Source organism: Macaca thibetana, chromosome 20 (genome assembly GCF_024542745.1).
Source record: "Macaca thibetana thibetana isolate TM-01 chromosome 20, ASM2454274v1, whole genome shotgun sequence".
NCBI classification, from domain to species: Eukaryota; Metazoa; Chordata; class Mammalia; order Primates; family Cercopithecidae; genus Macaca; species Macaca thibetana.
The window spans coordinates 18,209,672-18,234,068 of NC_065597.1; the positions used below are offsets into that span (position 1 = coordinate 18,209,672).

General features: G+C 56.8%; 2 protein-coding genes across 10 annotated transcripts in view; one reads left to right on the forward strand and one right to left on the reverse strand.

Annotated features, from left to right (window-relative positions):
- The window catches only part of BCAR1 (BCAR1 scaffold protein, Cas family member), a 40,053-nt gene extending 22,729 nt beyond the window's left edge, over nucleotides 1–17,324 (reverse strand). The window contains exon 1 of one of the 4 annotated variants that reach the window (XM_050772694.1): nucleotides 17,222–17,324. In XM_050772694.1, the coding sequence (XP_050628651.1) occupies nucleotides 17,222–17,287 (66 nt within the window). In that variant the 5' untranslated portion in view covers nucleotides 17,288–17,324. Of the gene's footprint in view, nucleotides 1–735; nucleotides 932–13,702; nucleotides 13,927–15,160; nucleotides 15,347–17,221 lie in introns of those variants that run through there. The other 3 variants (XM_050772692.1, XM_050772693.1, XM_050772691.1) reach the window with 3 other exon arrangements.
- The window catches only part of GABARAPL2 (GABA type A receptor associated protein like 2), a 625,498-nt gene that overhangs the window by 281,498 nt on the left and 319,603 nt on the right, over nucleotides 1–24,397 (forward strand). The window lies entirely within an intron of this gene.

The following is a 24,397-nucleotide window of genomic DNA, read 5'->3' on the forward strand; positions in this document are numbered from 1 at the left end:
CCTTCACGTTCACATTGTAGAACCCGGCCCCGGCCCACTCCCGCGACTCTCGTGTGCAGCTAGGACTCCTGTAGCCAGCCAGGACCCGGCTTCCACCGGCGCTCGGCGTGCAGGGCTGCAAAGCCCGCGGCGCGCCCGCCCCCACCCCCGCTCCGCTCCCGGAACCCAGCGCCGGCGGCCGGAGTGAATCATTAACCGGACCCGGGTGCTCCGGCCGCACAGCCTTCCCCGCTGGCGCCAAGCACTTGCCCGTCCGGCCTCGGTCCCCCGGAGCTCCTCCCTCTCCGGGAGCGGTGGGCAGTCCCACGCCACACCAGACGGACCACCCGCCCGAGACTCAACGGTCCCTCCTCGCAGCGGAGGAAACAGGCTCGGAGGCAGGGCGCAGAGGCCCAAGGTGACACAGCAGGCGGCCGCCGGCCGGGGAGCGCGGGCCCCGCCAGTCACTTTCCCGACACAGGCATCTTCCTGCCGGTTGGAGGCCCCCGTGCCCGGCCCCGCCAACGCCCCCGAAGCGCGCAGGCTCCGGAGCCCCCGCGGTTCCTGCCTCCCGGCTCCCCGACCAGGGCGCAAGGAGGTCCCGGGGCCGCGGATCCCGGTCGGCGGTTCCCAGGCCCCGCAGGTCCGGCAGGAAATGCCGCTCACTTAACCCCTTCCAGCCCGCGCCAGACCCGGAGCCGGCAGGGCTACCGCCTCGAAGCCCAGACGCGGCCCGGCCCCGCCTGCCGCCCTCACCAGGTGGTTCATGGTGTCCAGCGGGCCTGGGGCCCCGGCTCCCGCGGTGGCGCACACCGAGCTGCTCTGGCCGCGTGCCCTCGGGGCTCCGAGAGCGCCACAGCTGCCCCGCTGCCGCCGCGCAGCTGCCACCTCGGCCACCCAGAGCCGGTCCAGCCGCGATCCGCCAGCCGCCGCGGCCCAGCCGGCCCAGCCCGATCCCAGCATGCCCAGCCGCGCGCGCCCATTGGCCGCCGCCGCTCTCCATGCAAATGAGCCGCCTGTCAGGGGCGCGGGCGCGCAGACAGAAGCCCGCCCAGTAGGTGCCGCCCCCCACCCCGCCCCCCACCTCCCACCCCGAGGCTCCAGGCACCCGGCCGAGGCCAGGCTTCCAGCCTAGAGCGCAGGACACCGCTCTCCAACAAATCCAAGTCCCCGCCTTCCACCCGGGCGAGAACGCACCGAAGGCCTATGCAAATGCCTCCACTTCTGGGAAGGCTGCCCGGATTGCCTTCCTCCTCCAGAGCCGAGCCACGGCGTCAAGTCGACTTCTGTCTTTCCCGCTAACCAACCCCAGGGCATTCATCGCGTGTCGATGGGCCGTGGGACTCAGATCTGAATCTAGTGGGAAAGGGGAGGGGGCGTGCGCCAGCCTGCAGGAGAAGAATCACCACCACCACAGCTCCGACTGTAGACGGTCCCACCGTGTAAAGACCCTGGAAATGAAGCCTCAAGCAAGGAGGCTGGCGAGCTCTCAATCCAGCACTTTTCACGGGCAGCACCTATCTTCCCCTGAATTGTGCCGACATCTGGGGACTCCAGCTGAGTTGATCTGCCTCCTCTCATTACTCATTCCTAGGCTCAGCCTAAAACCTGGGCCCAGTACCCTCTTGAGTCCTGCTCCAACTCATCTGCTTCAGCGACATGGGGTAGGAGGGCGGCACTGGGGGAATGAGGGAGACAGAAGGAAGAATCACCCAGGGGAAACGGAGTGGAGACAACCTTGGCTGTCCTCAGTTGCCCCTTGCTCGGTTGCAGGTCAGTGACTGTCACCCCCTGCAGCAAAACCACGGTGCCAGAGCCCCTGGGCCTGGCCAGGGATGTACAACCTGCAGTAAGAACGTAAGACGAGCCTGGTCCAGACCAGACAGGACCCTCAGTCAACAATCCTGGGCCACTGGCTGAGCAAGGGGATGCCATGAGGCAGCTCTAGTGGCAGGGAAGCAGTGGGGTGGACCCGGCTTCCCACAGCAGAGAATTCTCAAGCGTGGCCTATGACAGACATAAGCCTAGGTGGGCCTGCAGCTGCCCCTCTGCCTGACACCCAAGGCTCAGCCTACACAGCACCTGGCGAGACCTTGGCACACCCTCTCCCCTCTCTGGGCTCCTTTCTCATCTGAAAAGGGGCTAGGGCAGCCCAGGTTTGGCTGCTCAGGTGCTCTGGGGAGCTTGTTTAAAAGCAGACTCCTGCGTCCCACCCCTCCCAAAAAACTGGACGTCTGCATTTCCTCAATATTTGGCTTGGGAACCACTGGCCAGAACTCACAGCACAGCGGGTGAGGAAGGACCAGTGGGATGGGACACAGCGTGACCCAGAGTCCTCAGGAGAAACAGAACAGCTCGCCAACACCCTATGCCTCCTGGACACAGCCCACCTCACCTCAGAAGAGCAGCCAGCCTTCAGGGAGGCTGCCTGGAGCATCTCCTCCTGCTTGTTCCCAAGAGCTGTGCCTGGCCCCTCCTGCACTGACCCTGTCCAGCCACCCACTCCTCAGCCTGACTGGCACACAAACCAGCTTCCTAGAGAGCAGGTCTGAACCAGCGGGACCCTCAGGAGCCTCAGGTGATCCCTGGGCCTCCACTTCTGTGGGAAGGGGAGACCAGGCCTCATGGGCAGGCAGTGCCCTGCTGGCAGGGCTCCAGGCAGGAGTCTGCAGGGACGGGCAGGGACACAAAAGGCCTGGCCCTCAAGGGAGCCGGGCCCTGCTCCATCCTAGTTGGCCAAGGAGAGGGGTGCAGAGAGGAGGTGGATGGCTGGGACCCTGAGGGATGGGGCCCTCCTCCCCCAGGAGCTGGATTAGAGCAGCACTGGGGGTGGGGCTGCTGGTGTGAGCGGGAGGCAGCAAAGGGAACAGGCTCCGACACAGGCATTTCAAAAATTTGCTCGTTTTCCACTTAAATTCCCTCCCCCCAAAGCCTGTGCCTCCCAGAATGGCATTTCCGCTTTGGAAACAAGGCCCCAGGAATTAAGCCCCACTGTGTTGAAGGGGATGTAGCTGGGGGGTGGGGAAGGAGCACCCACTGGGCAGGCTCTGGCTGGGGTATATGGGGGCAGAACCTACCCCACCCCCAGTCCAGCCTCCCGGACCTCTGCTGTCAAGGACAGGGATGCAGCCCCACATACCCGGCAGAGCCTCCACGCCTAGCCAGTGCCAGGGACCCTATGCCCATGCACTTATTTTGTGCACACAGCAATCCTGCAAAACAGGCTCACCATTAGCCCCAGTTTGTTTTTTGTGTTTTTTGAGACGGGGTTTCACCATATTGGTCAGGCTGGTCTCGAACTCCTGACCTCAAGTGATTCACCCGCCTCAGCCTCCCAAAGTGCTGGGATTACAGGCGTGAGCCACTGTGCATGGCCTAGGACCATTTTTCACATGAAGAGACTGAGACCCAGTTTAGCAACCACTGTCCCATCCCATACACTTCAGGGAACAGAGGAGACAGGGCCAGGGAAGAAATGGAGCTGCTAGACCTCAGCCCACCCTGCAGCTGGAAGGGAATCTAGGGACAGGGACAGCAGCACTCCAGGCTCAGCAAAGCCAAAGACCCTTGTCACACTCAGACTGCAAAAGGACAGGCAGCTGAGACCTAAGCACCCTCCTCTCCAAAAAATATGAGTTTAGCACTGGGGCCAGCACCACCCCCACCCCAATGAAGTTTAGGCCCATTGGTGAGAAGGGGTGCAGTAAACATTTGTTGACTGGATGGGACCTCAGAGGTGGCCCTCATGGGATGCGCTGGCCTGGGTGAAGAAATCTGAGGCTGCCCTAGTCTGGAGGATGGCGGTGGTTAAGTCACGCATAAGTGCAGAGGCACATACTTGCATACACACAGCACACACGCATGCGCACACACACAGTGGGACTGGCAGCAAGGAGAGAGGCCCTGGATGAGAAGGAGCTGGGAGAGGTTGCTGCCGGACCAAGGGAGACAGCTGCAGACAATGTGGCCAGCGCACCAGCACAGGGCCCTCCCCGACAGTTGTGTCATCCCAGGAGTGGCCTGGCACCTCCAGCCAGGTTCAAGATGAGCTCACAGGCTCGAAGGGATGTCTCCAACCCCTCAGGGCCTGGAGTAGCTGTTTGTACAGAAAACAGGTGGACCCAGCTCACCAGGACACTAAGTGGAGTGGAGGGGGTTATACTGGACCCAAGTGGAAAGAAAAGTCTGGGATAGGGTTCCTGCTCTTTGGACTTTCTGACGTCTGCCTTCAGGACAGACCCAATGCACAGGAGAAGTTTTCTTGCTCAATGTTCACCAATGTCCACTGCAGTATTTATGACAGCAAAGTATGGAGCAAAATATCAATGCCAACTCCAGGGGACCGGTGAGACAAACCACAGCCCCTCAATAGAATAGTTTGCAGCTATTAGATGGCCTCTTCCAAAGACTTAAATAATGCAAGAAGATGCTTACAACAAACTAAAGTGAAAAGAGCAGGCTAAAACTGGCTTGCACAGTGTAAAGGCCCGCAGCCCTTCCCCTCCTGAAGCCTTGGCCTCCCAGCAGCAGTGAGGGTGGGCTTGGTTGATGGCCGGCTCTGGGAGCGCCAGCAGGAGAGGATTTCCTGAGGCCGGAGGTGAGCACTGCCAGCCGCAGGAACAGGAAGAAACGGTATCTCTGGAGGGCCAATGAGAGCTGACGCCATCCCCCTAGGCTGGACACTCACAGTGGCAAGCTCAAAACCCAGGAGAGGCCAGGCGAGGCAGCTCACGCCTGTAATCTCAGAACTTTGGGAGGCGGATACAGGCAGATCACCTGAAGTCAGGAATTCAAGACTAGACTGGCCAACTAAAACTACAAAAATTAGCTGGCCGTGGTGGCAGGCACCTGTAATCCCAGCTACTCAGGAGGCTGAGGCAGGAGAATCGCTTAAACCCAGGAGGCGGAGGTAGCAGTGAGTTGAGATCACGCCACTGCACTCCAGCCTGGGCAATAGGGCAAGACTCCATCTCAAAAAAAAACAAAAAACAAAAAACAGCTGGGCACGGTGGCTCATGCCTGTAATCCCAGCATTTTGGGAGGCCAAGGCAGGCAGATCATCTGAGGCCAAGAGTTCAAGACCAGCCTGACCAACATGGTGAAACCCCGTCTCTACTAAAAATACAAAATTAGCCGGGTGTGGTGGCATATGCCTGTAATCCCAGCTACTCAGGAGGCTGAGGAAGGAGAATCGCTTGAACTCGGGAGGTGGAGGTTGCAGTGAGCCGAGATCGCGCCACTGCACTTCAGCCTGGGTGAGAGAGCAAAACTCCATCTCAAAAAAAAACCCCCAAAAAACAAAAAAACCCAGGCGAGGGCACGGAACCCTTGTGGATAGTGCAGAGGTGAGCCTACTGTTACACCCAGAATGGACAGCCTACACCCCAACACCAGTCATTCCTCACTGCTGCCCTGGGACCAGGACAGACGACAGCTACCTGGAGGCAGAGAGAAGGGCAATGCCCCACGCAGCTCTCACGGCCAGCAGAGCTCGCACCCTCTACCTCATAACCCAGGCGGGTGCCTGCCAGAAAGCACCCCGGGTGACCCCAGACCGCAGAGCGTGCGCTCAAGACTCAAGCTGGAGCTGTTGCCTTAAAGGGCTTTCCCATCCTTCCCTGCTCTCGAGGGTGGAGTGATTGCGGGGCAGGGTTTGTCATTACAGTAGCGGCTCTGACTGTGGGAAGGTGGGCGGGCCCTACAGCCTGAAGCCAAATCCCTCCAGTGGTCATCCCCTTTGGCATGCCCGAGGCCAGTCCCCAGAGACCCGGGGTCAGGGGCAGGACCCAAGGTGTGAGGGCGGAGCTGCCAGGTAGGGGACACAGCACAGGGGTGGGGTGGGGCCTCCCTGCGCTCCAAGTCCTGGCCCGCATCCCAGTAAATCCAGCCCTACGCCTCCACTTCAGGCCTGTCAGGAACAGCACTGGAAGAGGCAGCACAACTTTCCAAATTATCTGGAAATTAACAAGCAGCAGAGGCCCCTGCCGGAGGTACCTGCCTCAGAGAGGGGCACAGCTCGCAGCGGCCCGAGGCTGGAGTGGTCCAGCAAGGCAGCCCCGGGGCGCCATTCAGAGGCTCTCCGCCCACCCCAGCGACTCCTTCCTCTTGTGCACCCTCCTCTCTCAGCTCTCTCCTCCTGCCCAGCCTCCTGGGGCTGGCAGGTGGGGCGGATACCAGCACAGGGCCCTCCCAGACAGGTCCTCCTGGACCAGCAGTGCCCCTGTGTGCAGTAAGGAGGGGCCATGTGAGCTCTGCCCTGCTGCTGACCACCAGGTCCCCCTCCTGCATCTGCGCCCTATGGCAGAGGTGGCCCTTCAGCACTGACTGGGGGAGGGGAAAGAGAGGGGCTCAGTCCTGGCTGGAAGGGGGAAAGAGGGGCAAAGGGGCAAGTTCAGTCCTCGTCCTCAGAGAGGAAGCTCCATGGCTGGAGGCTGCCCAGCTCTCCGCTGACTGGCCAGTGGGCAGGGATGAGGGTGTGGTCAGGAGGCCTCCCCAGCTCAACCCAGCCCAGCCATCTGCTCTCCCATGGCAACCAGCCCCAGCGTACTGGGCGGAGGGGGTTGACTTCACACACCATCTGCTGCCCACTCCTGGCTGCTTCCGCAGAACACAGGTGCCCACACCCACAGATACCCACCCGGCCACTCTGGGGTCAGCAGGCCAGGGGTCAGTGGAGTCACAAGAGGGGACCCTGGAGGCTCTGCATGGCAGTGATGGAAAGCGTGAATACAGAGAAGACAGCTGTGGCAGCCACAGGGAAAGCAATGCTTTTTTTTCCTTTTTTTAAAGAGAAGGTCTCTATCACCCAGGCTGGAGTGTAGTGGCACAGTCATAGCTCACTGCAGCCTCAACCTCCTAGGCTCAAACGATCCTCCCACCTCAGCCTCTTGACTAGCTGGGTCTACAGGTGTGCACCACCATGCCTGGCTAATTATTTTTTATTTTTTTTAATATTTTTGAGACGGAGTCTAGCTCTGTCGCCCGGGCTGGAGTGCAGTGGCTGGATCTCAGCTCACTGCAAGCTCCGCCTCCCGGGTTTACGCCATTCTCCTGCCTCAGCCTCCTGTGTAGCTGGGACTACAGGCGCCTGCCACCTCGCCCGGCTAGTTTTTTGTATTTTTTAGTAGAGACGGGTTTTCACCGTGTTAGCCAGGATGGTCTTGATCTCCTGACCTCGTGATCCGCCCGTCTTGGCCTCCCAAAGTGCTGGGATTACAGGCTTGAGCCACCGCGCCCGGCCGCCTGGCTAATTTTTAAATTTTTTTGTAGAAATGGGGTTTCACTATATTGCCCAGGCTGGTCTCCAACTCCTGGGCTCAAGTGATCCTCCTGCCTTGACTTCCCAAAGTGCTGGGATTATAAGCATGAGCCACAGTGCCTGATGGAAAAGCAATGCTTTCTCTCCTTCCCTGGACAGACAGCATCATGGGGATAGGCTGAGCATCCCACTGGAGCCTACGCCAGCCTACAGATAAAGGCTCCTTTGCCCTGGGAGACCTAGGCTTAGACTAGAGGAAGGGAGCAGATATTAATGACTCCAACTGGCCTTGGGCCTTCAGCCAGTCACTGTACAGCTCAGGTCTCAGTTTGCCCATCTGTTAAATGTACCTACCACCAACAGCCCTGGCTGCCCCAGGGCCACAAGAGTGATGGCACAGGTGGCCTGCAAGCACACAGTGGCACTCTAGTGTCCCACTGCCCGCAGCACACCCACACTCTGTGCCATCATACACTGGCCCCACCCGCTGGGCACCAGGGCACACCCTCCCTTGGCCTACCCCATGTGCTAAGTCCATCCCCCAACCAAGCCCTCCCTGCTCTCCCTATAGGCTGCACAGACACCGCTCCTCAGATGCCCTGAACATCCCTTACCTTCCCTGAAACCTTGTCTGAGAGACGGGGGCAAAAATCTTTCCTTGGAGCTCTGCTGCCCCCAGATCCACCCGCCAACACTGGAGGCAGGCAGGGTCTCCTCTTGGACTGCTCTGGGGAAAGCAGGAAGTGGCTGGTTGCAGTCCCTTTCATTATGCACATTATAAAGCAAAACTCGTGCATCTGCACCTCCTGACTGAGGTCTAACTGTTGGCAGCACTGCTGTGTAAAAGGACAGCTGTGTCCTCAGGGAACTCACACTCCAAGGTGTGTGTTAAGGGGCACAAACATAAATGCTTGCAAGGCAGACAGCAGAGGGATGGGGGAAGCTGTTCTATGCAAGGTGCTTGAGGGCTTCTCTGCGGAGGTGACATTTGAGCAGATGGGTGACTCTTTTGCTAAGACTCATTATGCAGAAAAAAATAACAGCAAGGATTTGTAAAAATAGCAGAGGCAAGCCAGCTCCTTTGGTGTGAAGAGCCAGGGTGGCCTCAGGAGCACACAGAAGAAACCCAGACACTGGGGGCCCGGGATGCAGGGAGTCTCCCTCTACCCTCCTCAGTCTTGGCTCAGTGGTGCATGCCTCCTGGGCTTGGGGATTCCAGTGCTGGGGTCTTCCTGGAGGGGTGCCTTGGCAGATGGCCAGGGAAAAAGAAGAGAGAGCCCAGGAATCTGTGTAGGCTGGGAAGGAGGAGGAGGGACACAGGCAGCTTCTGTTCCATCCTCTCCGCTTCCTGCTCTCCTTAGAAACCTCCCAACCAGGACCTCTGGAGTTGTCACCGGTCCTGGCAGAAACATAGATGACTCCACAGCCTAAGACACTTAACCTCCCAGATAACCTGTGAAAAGGCAGTTCAAACTCTAAGACACCTGGTGAGGGATGGGACAGGGAGGAGTGTGGTCATACCACTTTCTGAGCAAACAAGTAACTTTGGTAGATCCAGGATTTGGGGACACAGATCTCCAGGTATGTCTCAAGGCATACAATTGGATATCAGTTTTTATAAAATACTTAAATGGGGTATTTTGCCAACAATAGTGCTGGTGTTCCAGTACTTAATAACACACAGCACAAGCTGGCCTCAGTGGCTCAGTCCCAGCTACTGGGAAGGCTGAGGCAGGAGGATCGTTTGAGTCTAGGAGGCCAGCCTGGGCAACACAGCAAGACTGAGACTCAGATACAGACACAGCACACTAAAGGTAGAGATAGATATCCATCCACAAGGGAATGGATAAATATCTTGTGGCACATCCATTACTGGAACATTGCTCAGCAACAAAAAATAATAAACTGGCCGGGTGCAGTGGCTCACACCTGTCATCTCAGCACTTTGGGAGGCAAAGGCGGGCGATCATGAGGTCAGGAGACCATCCTGGCTAACACAGTGAAACCCCATCTCTACTAAAAGCACAAAAAATTAGCCGGGCATGGTGGTGGGTGCCTGTAGTCCCAACTACTCGGGAGGCTGTGGCAGGGGAGTGGTGTGAACCCGGGAGGCAGAGCTTGCAGTGTGCCGAGATCGTGCCACTGCACTCCAGCCTGGGGGACAGAGCAAGACTCCGTCTCAAAAAAAAAGAATAAACTATTGGGGCTGGGTGCTGTGGCTCATGCCTATAATCCCGGCACTTTGGGAGGCCAAGGCAGGTGGATCACCTGAGATCAGGAGTTTGAGACCAGCCTGGCCAACATGGTGAAACCGTCTCAACTAAAAATACAAAAACGAGCCAGCATGGTGGTGGGCACCTGTAATCCCAGCCACTTGGGAGGCTGAGGCAGGAGAATCGCTTGAACCCAGGAGGTGGAACTTGCAGGGAGCCAAGATCGCGCCACTGCACTCCAGCCTGGGCAACAGAATGACACTCCGTCTATTTAAAAAAAAAAAAAAAAAAAGAATAAAACCAATATGCTCGATGAAAAAAGCCAGACTTGGCCAGGCTTGGTGGTTCATGCCTGTAATCCTAGCACTTTGGGAGGCCAAGGTGGGCGGATTACCTGAGGTCAGGAGTTCGAGACCAGTCTGGCCACATGGTAAAACCCTATCTCTACTAAAAATACAAAAATTAGCTGGGAATAGTGGTGGTCACCTATAATCCCAGCTATTCGGGAGGCTAAGGCAGGAGTATCGCTTGACCGTGGGAGGAAGAGGTTGCAGTGAGCCGAGATCCTGCCACTGCACTCCAGCCTGGGTGACAGAGTGAGATTCTGTCTCAGAAAAAAAGAGAAAAAAGCCAGACCCCAAAGCGCATCTACTTCCAGTTGCAGAAAGTTTAAGAACAGGCAAACTTAAGCCAGGGTGATAGAATCTTGACTGTAAGGGGGCTTTTGAGAACTTTCTGAGGTGATGGAGACATTTGTTATTTTGATTTGATTGATGGCTACATGAAGGTCTATATTAATCAAAACTCATCCAACTAACTGTATGTTTAACATCTGCACATTTCACAACATGTAAAATTTACCTCAGTAAGAGTTTCGACTGGTAAAAAAAAAAAACAAAGCAAAGAAAAAATACATGGTATTACAAATACCAAAAACAGATACTGCAAGCCCAAACCCACCATGCTACTCTTTTTGCCCTGACCATCAGGGAGCTTCAAGTTAAATTTGGAGGCCTACTGAGCCCAGGCTTTCTGGGATAATTCTTCCTCCTTCACAATACATTACATAATTCCAGATCTTTTCATGATCCCAGACTATTTGTGTCTTCTGCTATAATCTGCTTCAAATTCTTCTTGGAATTTGGCAGGGCTTAAACAATAAATTAAAATGACTGAAAAACCTTCCCAGCCTCTAATCCCCGTTGGAGAAGAGATTAACTTCAGAGCCGCAACTTGTGACCATCTCAACAAAGCAAGCATACCTTCCACTCCTCTACTGAGGTCCCCAACCTGTCCCCCAGAACTCTTTTCCTTTTTCCTGAAGAGAGGGAGACAACAGCTCAGCACACGAGGACTGAGAGTGAGCCACAGAAACCATGGGGCTTGACCGGGAGGACACACGCAGGGCTGCAGTGAAGCCAAGTCCAAGGCCGGGGTGAAGGTAAGCACACAGAGGGAAGGTGGTATGGGCCCAAGGACACCAGGGCACCAGTGGTAGGAAATGGGGAGGTCTGCAGGTATTACCCAGGCCCCCACTCACCCTCCCGGCTGTAGGAGCCATGATCCTCAGGCAGGGGTGGAACCAGCCTCCCTCCAGGCCCTGGCGGCCCTGTGCCGGCCCAGCTGCTGCAGACTACACCTGAGCAGAGGCCTGCACCATTGCGGTGGCTCCCACGGTCTGCAATGCCGCCTCATTCCTGGGGGCACTTGGAGCAGGGCAGCAGCTGCCTAGATGCGATGGGCCAGCTGGTGGCCTCAGTGCAGGTCACTCTCTCTGGACGGGATGAAGACAAGGACCTGCCCATCCAAGGCTCAAGAGGCTAGGGTCCTGCAGGCCACGCCCGGGCAGGGGAGAGGCCAGGGTCATCCCACCACCAAGGCCTTGGCGGAAACCACACTGACCATAAAGAAAGGGCCACGGAACCCTGGGGGCAGAGGCCAATCGGTCTGGGCCCAGCCCAGCCTCCTCCCTATGCTGGCTGCCTGGGAGTCAGTAGGGGTCTGGGCCACTGCACTAGCCAACCACGGCCACATAAAGACAATAATCTCCATAGCAGTAGCTGCTGTTACTTAATTACCCTCCTTCTAACAGCTCTGGGCGCCCCTCACCAAGTTCTCACAAAACCCCAGGAGCTCTGTGCTGTTAACATCCCCATGACATAGAGGAGGAAACTGAGGCTCAGGAGGTTCAGTAACTCACTCAAGGCACAGAGCCAACACTGCTCACTCTAGAGCCCTCGCCCTTGACCCACCAAAACACTCTCCCCACCCCGAAGCAGCCTCTCCAGGAACCCCTTTCAGCCCTAAGCAAGGCTCTGAGGAGAGTGGCTGAGACCCCAGGCTCGCAGAACTCGAGGTGAACGGAATGACCTGGTGAAGAAGGCAGCCGGCTGGGGATCACTTCCTATAGAGGGAGGGACAGGCTGAGCCAAGGCCCAGTGGCCGGAGAGGGTGCTGCAGGGGCGGTGGCGCCCGAGCTGCGGACTTTGAACATGGACACTGCCTCTTCCCACTCTCTCTGTCCGCTGCCTGGCTGCCCAGGCCAGCCCCTCATGGCTCCTTGGGCGGCTCTCCCTCTCACACCACTGCCTGGCACAGAGCCAGTCCCAGGATTGCTGGCCAAGGTTTCAACCAGATGCAGGCTGGTCCACTCATCTCCATCTACCACTGCTGGGGCTGGCTGGGACTAGACCCACCGTGCTACACAACCCTGGGTGCTACCTGCTCTGAGCCCAAGCTGCCTTGCCTCCCAGGGACACAGAAGGGGTGACGCAAACTCATGTTTGGGAAGCCATAGGTAGAGGGTTGGCTGCCGTCCACAGCTCAACAGGCTGCGGCCCCCACAGGTAGAGGCCATGCAGGATGATGGTCATTTTATGGTTGTGGATCCTGCCACACTCGGCTCCCACCCTGGCTCCACCTCTCACTGGCCATGTGACCCTGGCAAGACACGACACAGGCCCTCTGTGGGCCTGAGAGACCCTGAGCCCAGTGCCCAGCACACAAGGCAGCATCCCTGAAAGGAGCCATCCCTCAATGAAGGAGCACAGGAGGCGCTGGAGTGGCTGCACTCACTTCACAGACGGGAAGCAAGAGGCAGAACAGATAGCAAGGAGGCCACTCTGCAACTGGAAGCTGGCCTCTCACCTGGCGGGGCCGGGTGTGGCCAGCACCTGCCACCCCTAAACATGGACTCCCAAGCCAATGCCAGCCAGAGGTCTGAGGTGGGTGGCACATTTCCTTCCAAATGTGTCCTCTCAGCTGCAGGAAGAGACAGGCCCAGGGCGCTGGGTAGCCATGCCCAAGAAGAAGGCATGGGAATACGCATGGGGTATCCAGGCACCGCCTGAGCACTGCACTGCTCTATGCCTGGAGCAGAGGAAGGGGCACTGAGCAGGCAGCTGGGACGCCCTGGCACTTTCCCCTCTCTGGGTCCGGGACTCCATGTGAGTCAAATGACAAGGTGACACCAGCTGACCCCCGACGTGCCCCCTGCCCCAACACTCATGGGGTTGCTCCCCGCACAATCAGCCCACCAACCTCTCACCCTGCTTAACCTCCCACCCCCTTCTGAAGTATCTTATTTCTGTGGGCCAAAGTGCCTGCGTCAGCCCATCTAGGAAAAGACTGCCCAAATGAATGGGTGTGCTTAAAACCCAGACGTGTCCCTGAGCAGTCGCCACTCTGGGTTCCAAGGGCAGGGCTTGAGCAGGCAGCTTGGTCTGGAAGCCTCCACAGGGCCTCCTCAGCACATGAAAGCAATTTTCCGAACACTTCAAGACTGTTCCAAAAATGAATTCTCCTCTTGGCCCCACCACCTCACACACTGCCCAAGGTCCCAGGAGAGAGAGCCATGCTGATCTGCCAGCCAGGCACGTAACGGACAGATGGCGAAGACCCCTGCCCACCCCTAGCAGAATTCTGCTGGGCTGTGACTACAAGGGAGAGGGTAGGAGGTGACTTGGAGCCCGTGATGGTCTGGCCAGGTTGCAGGTCCCCACAACGGTGCCTATCTGTCCAAGTCCTACCCAGCCTGCCGTCCCTCTCTTGTTACAGATGAGGCACAGCGCCAAAGAAGGCTGCCCAAAGTCCTGTAAGGCAAGGGGTCAGGGCGCCATCCCAGACTCTGTCCAGAGCTTGGTTCTGACTGTGGACAACCAGACCAAAGCAAATGGAGACCTCCCCATAGAGGCCCACGCAGGCTCGGATGTGGCCAGACTGACATTCCCTAATCACTACTGCCCTGGGACACTGGCCCTCCAGCAGGCTCAGGTGGTTCACCTTGTCCCTCTGTCTCGTGCCCACAGGAGCGGGGCTGGCCAGTCTCCTGAGGCCCTGGGCCAGAGAAGTCCAGAACTTTCCAGGAGAGCACAGCAGAAGAGAGGAAGGGCTTGGTAGGCATGCTCTGTTTTCTTTCTTTCTGAAGACGAGGCGATTATGCTCTGAACCAGGACGGATGGCAGGGCTTACTTCAGCACAGTCTGGAAGCCCTCATTTTTTCATCTGTAACTGCATTACCACTTCTGGAGGTGGGCGGGAGCGGGCTCTTTAATTGCGCAGTAACAATGCTTTGCACTTGGCCAGCCTCCCCTCCAGTCATCTGCACACACTCTGGAGTAGTTAATGAAGAGGCCACTTGCCAGGAAGCCCCCACTGCCTGCTTCATGGAAAGGATTGGGTCCTCCCGGTGAGGAGCAGTTCCAGAAACAAGGCCAGAGTGGGCAGGGCTCTGGAGGGTAAAGCCCCTAACTAGGCAGGGAAACTATGGTTGGAGGCCACAGCTCACCAGGTGTGGATGGTGTCCCTTCCTGGCAGTTCGCCAGGGTGTCCGCCTCCCACCTCAGTCTGTCCATCTGTAATGTGAGGCCTGGTCACCCAGGGCAGCCAGGATCACTTGCTGTCCTCAGAATATGAGACTGAGATGCTCAGATATGCCAGTGCCCAAGTGTGGAACCATGGCCCGGGGGTCTGCCAAACCCAGGCTGCCCGGCCAGGAAGAGGGGGTGTCGGATAGAAAACGCCCACGGCCAACGGCCAACGGGGAGGAAGCGGCCAGTCAGGGCCCCGGGGGTTCCGCGGCGGGAGGAAAACTTCCCAGGAAAGTGAGCGCATCAGTTGTGGAGGGCAGGCACGGCTCCCATCCAGACAAGCCGTCCTGGGGGAGGGGTGGCTCCGGTGACTGGCAGAGATCGCGCCCCAACCTGGCCACCCCAGGGGAGTCCCGGAAGCGCCGCAGGGCAGCAATCCGAGGGAGGTCTTGGAGGGGCAGCACAGGCCTCCCACCCTTCATCCAGCCCAGCAGTCCCGGAGGGGAGTCCCGGGAGTGGCAGAGACCCCTCCCCGCTAGGCCTAACTGTCCTGTTGCGGGGTCCCGGCGGGCGGCAGACTCCCGCCTGGCCCAGCTGTCCCAGGAGTTTCCCGGACCAACAAAGAGCCTTCCCGACCCAGCCATCTTGGGGGGCTCCCCGAGGGGACAACACGGACCCCAGCCCGACCTGGCTCTCCTCAAAGAGGATGCAAAGGCTGGGGCATACAGGCCGGCTTGTGGGAGCCTCCCCGAGCAGACCCCGGTCAGGCGACCCCCAATCCGGGAGCCCCCGCGGCATCAGGCCCAGGGGCGCGAGGTCGCGAGGCATCAGGCGCGGGCGGCGCGAGGTCGCAGGCGGGCGGGGGGCAGCCGGCCCGGGGTCCGGAGCGGCGCGGTACTCACCGGCACGGACATCTTGGCCGTCGCCCCCGGGGCCTGGCGGGCAGCGGCACCCGCGGGCTGGGGGCTCGGGTCCGCCCGCGCCGCTCAGAGCCCCCGCGAGGGGTCCGGGCGCTCTCCGGCTTCTTGGGCGCCCTAGCGTTCCCGGACGCCGGACAGTCCGGCGGCTCCAGCCGCGCCGCGCATGCGCCGCCCGCGCCGCCCCTCCCCCCGTCTCCGCGGCCGGGGGACGTTAAAGGCGAGGACCCCAGACCTTGGCCTTTTTCTGTCGGCCCAACTCGGCGGGGAGGCGCGGTCTCCTCCGCTCCTCGCCCATCCCTTGCAGGCCACCTCCGGTCGCACCAGCTCCAGGTCGCCTAACCAGTCCCCTCCCCCAACACTGCACGTCCCCGGGGGCTGGGCGCCTGCCCTGTGGCCCTGGCCGGCCTCCTAGGCCCTGGGTCCGGGCGCAGACGGGGGAGGGGTCGGCCGGCGGAAGGCGATCGCGGGGCAGCAGAGCAGGCCTCCGGGAGCCCCTCTGCCCTCCCCCAGCTGAGAGCGAGCCCCGAGACCCCCAGGGAAGAGGAGCTCCCACTCCCCGGAAACAGTCTGGCTCATCCTGAAGTCATCTGGCCTGGCTTCTAGGGAGGATCCTGTGTCCCTGTAACCCCCACTCCTGGGCCCACCCTCAGCCCATCGTCCTCCCAGAGGCTGGAAGACAAGCCTTCGTGGGCCTGAGACTTCCTTTCCCCAGGCCAGACACCCCCAATTTCAGCTGTTCCGCATCTACCATGGTGCCCACACATGGCATCCACAGCCACTGGGCACATGCATGTTCGTCCCCATCCCTCTACCCCTGCCAGGCAGGCCTTGCTCTTGCCCATGGGCCTTGCTGTTGCCTACGTTTCATAGGCCTAGGCACTGAGATCCCTCACCCACCCAAAGGAAGGAGCAGGGGTCTGACCCCTCTGTTCTGCTGCCTGGGGACGGTGGGTGAGCATCTAGAGCAAGTGGGGCTGGGGTCCAGGGCAGTGCCCAGAGGTCAGCGCTACCCACCACAGGGAGGAAAGACAGAGCCAGCTCCATGAGGCTGGGGGCAGACAGAGAGCTCCAGCTGCCTAGGGAATCTCTGTGTGGGTGCCCATGTGGGGGGCGGGCCCTTCTGTCTGCCAGGGATGCTGTGCCAGGAGGCCATGGTGGCTGGATGGAGGAAGCAGAGCCAGGCAGGAGGCTGACTTCCCCCAGCTCCCAAAAGCCCCCAGTAGCAGGTCACCGACTGGGTTTTCGGCCTTTTTCCCCAAGGGGCAAGCAGCCTTGATCTTTTCTCCAGGAGTGTCCAGGGGAGGATCCCAAGAGGCCAGCAGCAATGAGGGGGTATGAGTTATGCGAGAAAGAGGGAAATCCAGGCCTCCCACAAGAGACCCAAGTTCCTGTTCTGGCAATGATGGGGTGTATCTCCCTGCTCCGGTTTAGTATGGTTGCCCCTTCACCTCTTGAGTGGGGTTCCCAACTGTGCACATCAGCATCCACAGCCCAGTGCTCAGCAAGGCATTGTTGGAGGGGCCAAGCAGGGCCACAGCAAGAGGAGGGGGGCCTGGACCCACAGCTGCCACCTCCTCAAAGGGCGCTCTGTGCATGTCTGGCACGTGGCCCTGCCCGTGCCCACCCGCCCGCATCCAGCTGGCACAGGGGCTCCTGAGCTGGGAGCAGCAGCTCAGCCTGGCGCCCGGGCTCCTGGCCACGTGCCCCGCTGTCTCTGATGCCCCCACCCACCACCACCCTGGCCCTCTTCCTCGCTCCTTGCCTAGACCTCGCCTCCCTCCCTCGCTCCTACCTGGGGCCCACTGTTTCTGTCTCCTTTCCCATCTCCCCCATCTCTAGGTGCCCCAGCCAGAATGGGAGAAAGATCCCTTCCACCTGCCTGGGTACAGGGAAAGGAGAGCCCAAGGGAGGGGCACAGATGGACCTGGACCCTCCAACGCATCTTGTCCTGCCTCCGACCGCCCAAGCGGCTGCTTATGTAGGGCATCACTAACCCAGCCCTTAGCAGAGTGAGAGGGGACCCTGGCTAGAGCACTCACTTACTCTGAGGCAGGGATCCTTGGGTGTGGGCCTGGGGGCAGCCAGAGGAGCCTCACCAGGGCAGTGCATGCCCTCTTCTGACACTACCAGGTGTCTGTGAAGGCGGCAGCTGCTCCTCCCTCACCCACTCCTGGCAGGCAAATGATCCCAGGATGACTCACTCCGTCCTACAGGGAACAGCCTCTGGGGCTTCAAGGCTGGCAGTTCCAACCAGAAGCAACAGCTGGGCTGTCAGAGCAGGCGCCTGCGCCCTGAGAGGGTCCTTGAATGCTGAGCGAGGCCCTCACACCGGGACTATTGTTGTCCCTGGCTTCTGGAGGGAAAGGAATTTGGACCTGGCCATGGAGTAAATCTGTGCAGAGACAAGCTTCACGCCCAGCTCTTCCAACACCCAAGCTGGCCTCTGTCCCCAGGGCCTTGCCATGTCTAGAGGGGCTGAGGGCTGGGAAGTGGCTCTTTTTCTCCCTGTACCCGCCTTCAGGTGACCAGGGACTTCTCTGGCAAAGGAGCTCCTGCCCTGGGAGAGTGCAATGATTACCAGGCACTAATAATAATCTCCCGTCAGTTGGGGAGCGGTGGCTCACGCCTGTAATCTCAGCACTTTGAGAGGCCAAGGTGGGCAGATCACCTGAGGTCAGGCATTCAAGACCAACATGGTGGTGAAACCCCATCTCTACTAAAAATACAAAAATTAGCTGGGCATGGTGGTGTGCACCTATAATCCCAGCTACTTGGGAGGCTGAGGCTGGAGAATCACTTGAACCCGGGAGGCAGGGGTTGCAGTGAGCCAAGATCACACCACTGCACTCCAGCATGGGCAACAGAGGAAGACTCCATCTCAAAAAAAAAAAAAAAAAAAATCTCACATCAGCATGGGACGTGTAGCATCAGTAATGAACCAATACTGATACATCTTTGTTAACTGAAGTCCACAGTTGATTCAGATTTCTCCTTTTTTTTTTTTTTGACAGACTTTTGCTCTTCTTGCCCAGCCTGGACCCCAGTGGCACAATCTTGGCTCACTGCAACCTCTGCCTCCTGGGTTCAAGCGATTCTTCTGCCTCAGCCTCCCAAGTAGCTGGGATTACAGGGGTATGCCACCATGCCCTGCTAATTTTTTTTTTTTTTTTTTTTTTTTTTTGGGTGATGGAGTTTCCCTCTGTTGCCCAGGCTGGAGTGCAGTGGCTCCATCTCAGCTCACTGCAACCTCTGCCTCCTGGGTTCAAGCGATTCTCCTGCCTCAGCCTCCTGAGTAGCTGGGATTACAGGCGCGTGCCACCGTGCCCAGCTAATTTTTTTTTATTTTTTATTTTTAGTACAGACGGGGTTTCAGCATGTTGGTAAGGCTGGTCTCAAACTCCTGACCTCATGATCTGCCCGCCTCAACCTCCCAAAGTGCTAGGATTACAGGTGTGAGCCACTGCGCCGGCCAATTTTTTTCTTGTATTTTTAGTAAAGATACGGTTTTGGTCAGGCTGGTCTTGAACTACTGACCTCAAGTGATCCACCTGCCTCAGCCTCCCAAAGTGCTGGGATTACAGGCGTGAGCCACTGTGCCCAGCCAAAGATTTCTCCAGTTTTTACCTAATGTCCTTTTTCTGTTCTGGGATCCCATCCAAGTTCCCAGCATCTCCTTGGGTTCCTCTGGGCTGTGACAGTTTCTCAGACTTTGTTTTTGATGACCTTGACAGTTTTGAGGTGTGTTGGAAACATTTACAGAATGAAATAAAACATTTATAGATGTCCCTCAGTTAGGATTTGTCTGACGTTTTTCTCACGATTAGACTGGGTTGTGGGTTTCAGGGAGGGAGACCCCAGAGGTCAAGTGCCGTTTTCATCCCATCATCTCAGGGTGCATACAGACAACATGACGTATGATCACTGTTGAGGCTCACCCTGACCACCTGGCTGAGGGAGTGCTCGTCAGGGGTCTCCACTGTAAGGCGACTCTTTTTCCCCCTGCTTTCTGTAGGGTACTCCCTGGAAGGAAGTCCCGGTCTGCCATCCACAGCCAAGGAGGAGGGAGTTCCTATGTTCCACCTCCTGAGGGTGGACTCTCTATAGAGATGATTTGGAATTCTGGATGAGAGGTTGCCTGTTCTCCCTCACTTATTTATGTATTCAATCATTTATTTATATCAGTATGGATTTATGGATATTTATTTTATTTTATTTTTTTGATATGGAGCCTCACTCTGTCACCCAGGCTGGAGTGCAATGGCACCAGCTTGGCTCACTACAATCTCTGACACCTGGGTTCAAGCGATTCTCCTGCCTTAGCCTCCTGAGTAGCTGGATTACAGGCACCTGCTATCATGCCCGGCTAATTTTTGTATTTTTAGTAGAGACAGGGTTTCACCATGTTGGCCAGGTTGGTCTTGAACTCCTGACCTCATGATCCACCTGCCTCAGCCTCCGAAAGTGCTGGGATTACAGGCATGAATCACCCCGCCCGGCCTATTTTTATTTTTTTGAGACAGGGTCTCACTCTATCTCCCAAGCTGGAGTGCAGTGGTGCCATCACGGCTCACTGCAGCCTCGACCTCCTGGGCTCAAATGATCCTCCCACCGCAGCCTCCCAAGTAGCTGGGACTACAGGCATGTACCACTACCTTCTGTTAATTTTTGTATTATTATTATTTTTTCTTTGGTAGAGATGGAGTTTCACCATGTTGCCCAGGCTGGTCTCAAACTCCTGAGCTCAAGTGATCCTTCCTCCTCAGGCTTCCCAAAGTGCTGGGATTACAGGCATGTGCCACTGCACCAGGCCTCTTGTGCAATTTTTTGTTTTTACAGTAAACATACTTTTAAAATTGTGATAAAATATACATAACACAGCATTTACCATTTTCACCATTTTTAAGTGTACAATTCCGTGGCATTAAGTACATTCACAATGTTGTGCAACCATCACTGTCCATTTCCAGACGTTTTCATCTCCGAAACAGAAATGCTGTAGTCATTAAATAACTCCCCGCTCCCCAGCCCCTCAGTCCCTGGTAATCCCCATTCTACTTCTGTCTCCATAAATTTGCTTATTCTCTGTACCTTGGATAAGTGCAATCATATATTGTTTGTCTTTTTGTGTCTGGCTAATTTTACTTAACATCATGTTTTCTTTTCTTTTTTTTTTTTTTTTGAGATGGAGTCTAGCTCTGTTGCCCAGGCTGGAGTGCAGTGGCCGGATCTCAGCTCACTGCAAGCCCCGCCTCCTGGGTTCATGCCATTCTCCTGCCTCAGCCTCCCGAGTAGCTGGGAGTACAGGCGCCCGCCACCTCGCCCAGTTAATTTTTTTTTTTTTTTTTTTTAAGACAGAGTCTTGCTCTGTCGCCCAGGCTGGGGTGCAGTGGCCGAATCTCAGCTCACTGCAAGCTCCCCCTCCCGGGTTTAGACCATTCTCCTGCCTCAGCCTCCCAAGTAGCTGGGACTACAGGCGCCCACCACCTTGCCCGGCTAGTTTTTTGTAATTTTTAGTAGAGACGGGATTTCACCGTGTTAGCCAGGATGGTCTCGATCTCCTCACCTCGTGGATCCGCCCGTCTCGGCCTCCCAAAGTGCTGGGATTACAGGCTTGAGCCACCGCGCCCGGCCTGTATTTTTTAATAGAGACGGGGTTTTACCATGTTGGCCAGGATGGTCTGGATCTCCTGACCTCATGATCCACCCTCCTCAGCCTCCCAAAATGCTGGGATTACAAGCATGAGCCACCGTGCCCGGCCTAACATCATGTTTTCAAGTGTAATTTTTTTAAAGAACAATTTTTGTTTTCTTGTTTTTTTTCTTTCTTTGTTTCTTTTTTTTTTTTTGAGACAGAGTCTTGCTCTCTCATCCAGGCTGGAGTGCAGTGGCGCAATCTCAGCTCACTGTAAGCTCCGCCTCCTGGGTTCATGCCATTCTCCTGCCTCAGCCTCCTCAGTAGCTGGGACTACAGGCATCTGCCACCACGCCCGACTAATTTTTTGTAGTTTTAGTAGAGATGGGGTTTCACCGTATTAGCCAGGATGATCTCAATCTCCTGACCTCGTGATCCTCCCGCCTCAGCCTCCCAAGGTGCTGGGATTACAGGCATAAGCCACTGCGCCCGGCCGCCAATTTTTGGGTTTTTTTGTTCTTTTTTGAGACATGGTCTCACTCTGTCGCCCAGTTTGGAATGCAGTGGTGTCATAGCACACTGTAACCTCCACTCCAATGAGCTCAAGCAATCCTCCCACCTCAGCCTCCCAAGTAGCTGGGACCCCAGGCACACACCCCTGGCTAATTTTGTTTTTTATGTTTTGTAGAGGCAGGGTCTCACTATGTTGCCCAGGCTGGTCTCAAACTCCTGGGCTCAAGCAATCCTCCTGCCATGGCTTCCAAAGTGCTGGGACTATAGGCCACCAAGCCGGCAAAGAATGATTTCTTTTTTTAAGGGAAAAAGGCAATTGCCAAGTTTTAGGAACTGCAAGTGTCCCAGAAAGGTTCCCAAGGACCCTCTGGGGCCTGGTGCAAGGGTTTTCCCAGGGGCTGACATGGAGGGAGGCTGGGGTCAGAGGTGCAGCTAGGCATCAAACGCAAATGTGGAGCCACACACACCAGTCTGTGCAGCCCCCTCTCTCTCCCCTACAGGCAACAGACAGGGGGAAAGGGATTCACAGGAAGGCCCATCTTTGGAGAGCTGAGCTGGGGCAGACCCTCAAGCTCCTGGCACGCTGGCTGCTGGCCTCCTGTCTTCTAGGATGTTCACAAACACCCAGAGACCAGAGCCCCTTCCAGGAACAGGCTCACATCCTCGGTCACTGTGACAAGTGAAATTTCACTCTTCGCTGGCAGCAATCCCCTGGGCATTGTGTTTCTGAACCCAGAGATGAAACTGCCCGCTGAATTGTATGCATTCTCTAAATTATTAAAGAGCCGAAAGAGCGGCTGCCACATTGGGGTCACCAGTGCGAGTCCCCAGAGCAGCAGTTTCATGTTCTCAGCAAGGCTTGAATGCCAGGCATCCCCGGCAGCTGCCCTGTGATGTTGCCCGAGGCCAAGGGTCCGCCCAGGGTTGGAGTGGGGGGTAGGGGACACTAGGAAAATCTTGCTGTTCCCTGGGAGTGAGAACAATCCTTGTGAAAACAGGAAGGAACTCACTGTGGGGAGTGAGGTCTGCACTTTGACAGGAACCCAGGCTCCTGTCACCATTGACCTCCAGTGGCAGGGCAGGGTGGGGTGAGGCTGACCTGGTTCTGGTCCTGCTGTGTGAGCTTCAGCATGATCTTCATACTCTCTAAGCATGCTTCCTCTCCATCTGTAAAACAGGGATCCACAAAGCAGTGAAGCTGGGCGCGGTGGCTCACGCCCGTAATCCCAACACTTTGGGAGGCTGAGGTGGGCAGATCACCTGAGGTCAGGAGTTCAAGACCAGCTTCAACATGGTGAAACCCCATCTCTATTAAAAATACAAAAACTGGCCAGGTGTGGTGGTGTGCATCTGTAATCCCAGCTACTTGGGAGACTGAGGCACGAGGATAGCTTGAACCCAAGAGGCGGAGGTTGCAGTGAGCCGAGATCACACCATGCACTCCAGTCTGGGTGACAGAGCGAGACTCGGTAAGAAAGAAGGAAAGAAAGTAAGAGAGAAAGAGAGAGAGAGAGAGAGGGAGAGAGGGAGGGAGGGAGAGAGGGAGGTAGAGATGGAGGCAGAGAAGGAGGGAGGAAGGAGAAAGCAGCAAAGTACATCACATTGCAGGGAGTGGCTGCTCTATTTTGCTCTGTGAATGGCACCCCTGGAGTCGTGCACCACCGTGGCCCTGATTGGGACACACGGCATCCACTTCCCGAAGCCCTGGAAGGACTCAGGTATAAGGTGTATGGGGCTGTTCTCGGCACCTGGTATGCAGGAAGCTCTCAGTTAAAACACTGACGCTGTGGGGGTCACGGTCTGACTCATCTCTCCAGCGTCACACCACCAGACTGCACTTCTGCCTCTGGAGCTCCACTACGGCAGCAGACAGCCCCACCCCTCCGGAAGGATGCCCTGTTCTCCACGGGGCTGAACAGACGACAGACTAGTTAGGATGCTGGAGGCTGGCCCAAGTTCTGGTCTCTTGGATAACCTCGGGCAGGGCCTTTCTACAACGCCCTTGGGCTCAGTGTTTGACAGGGGAATGTCTGGCAGAAGATTCCAGACAGAGCTGCACATTTTCCAGATGACAGAACTCCTGATGCCATGGAGCGAGGCTCACTGAGGTCTTACTGTTCCATCTGGGAAACATCCCCGTGAAAGTCAAGATAAGGCCTAGATATGCGGAGATGGACTCCGACAGAGTAGCCACAGTCGTGGGGCCTTTCCTCCTGGCCTGCCAGGGATTGGCAGAGGCTTCCTGAAGGAGGTGGCCCTGAAGAGGAGTTTAAACGATGAGTCAGGGGCGGCTCACCTTCCAGGGTCTACCTCAAAGTAGATCAAGCATCTGGCTGCTTCACCTCCATGTCTACACTCTGGTACAAGCCACATCAGATCATGACAGTGACCTCCAACTGGCCTTCCCACCTTCACCTGGGCCCCTAAAACTGCTTTTCTACAGAACCTTTAAGAAATTTTTTTTTTTTTTTTTGAGATGGAGTTTCGTTCTTGTTGCCCAGGCTAGAGTACAATGGCACAATCTTGACTCACCGCAATCTCCACCTCCCGGGTTCAAGCAATTCTACTGCCTCAGCCTCCTGAGTAGCAGGGATTACAGGCATGTGCCACCATGCCTGGCTAATTTTTATTTTTAGTAGAGATAGGGTTTCTCCACGTTGGTCAGGCTGGTCTCGAACTCTCGACCTCAGGTGCCTGCCTCGGTTTCCCAAAGTGCTGGGATTACAGATGTGAACCGTCACGCCCGGCTGCCTTTAAGTAATTCAAAGAAAGAAAAATTATTAGGCCATGTCCCTTTCCTGCTGAAACTGTTCAATGTCTTCTTTGTCCACTCAGAATAAAACCCAGAGATCTACAAGGGTTGACATGTGTGGTTCCCAGCCCCAGGCTGCACGTTAAAATCACTGGGGCATTTCAGACGCATTCAGAGGTGTTCTGATTGAGTGGGACTGGAAGGAGGATTCAGCCATCAATTTCTTCTTCTTCTTTTATTATTTTAATAGGCCCTTCCTTGCTCTGTCACCCAGGCTGGAGTGCAGTGGTGTGATCATAGCTGACTGTAGCCTTGAACTCCT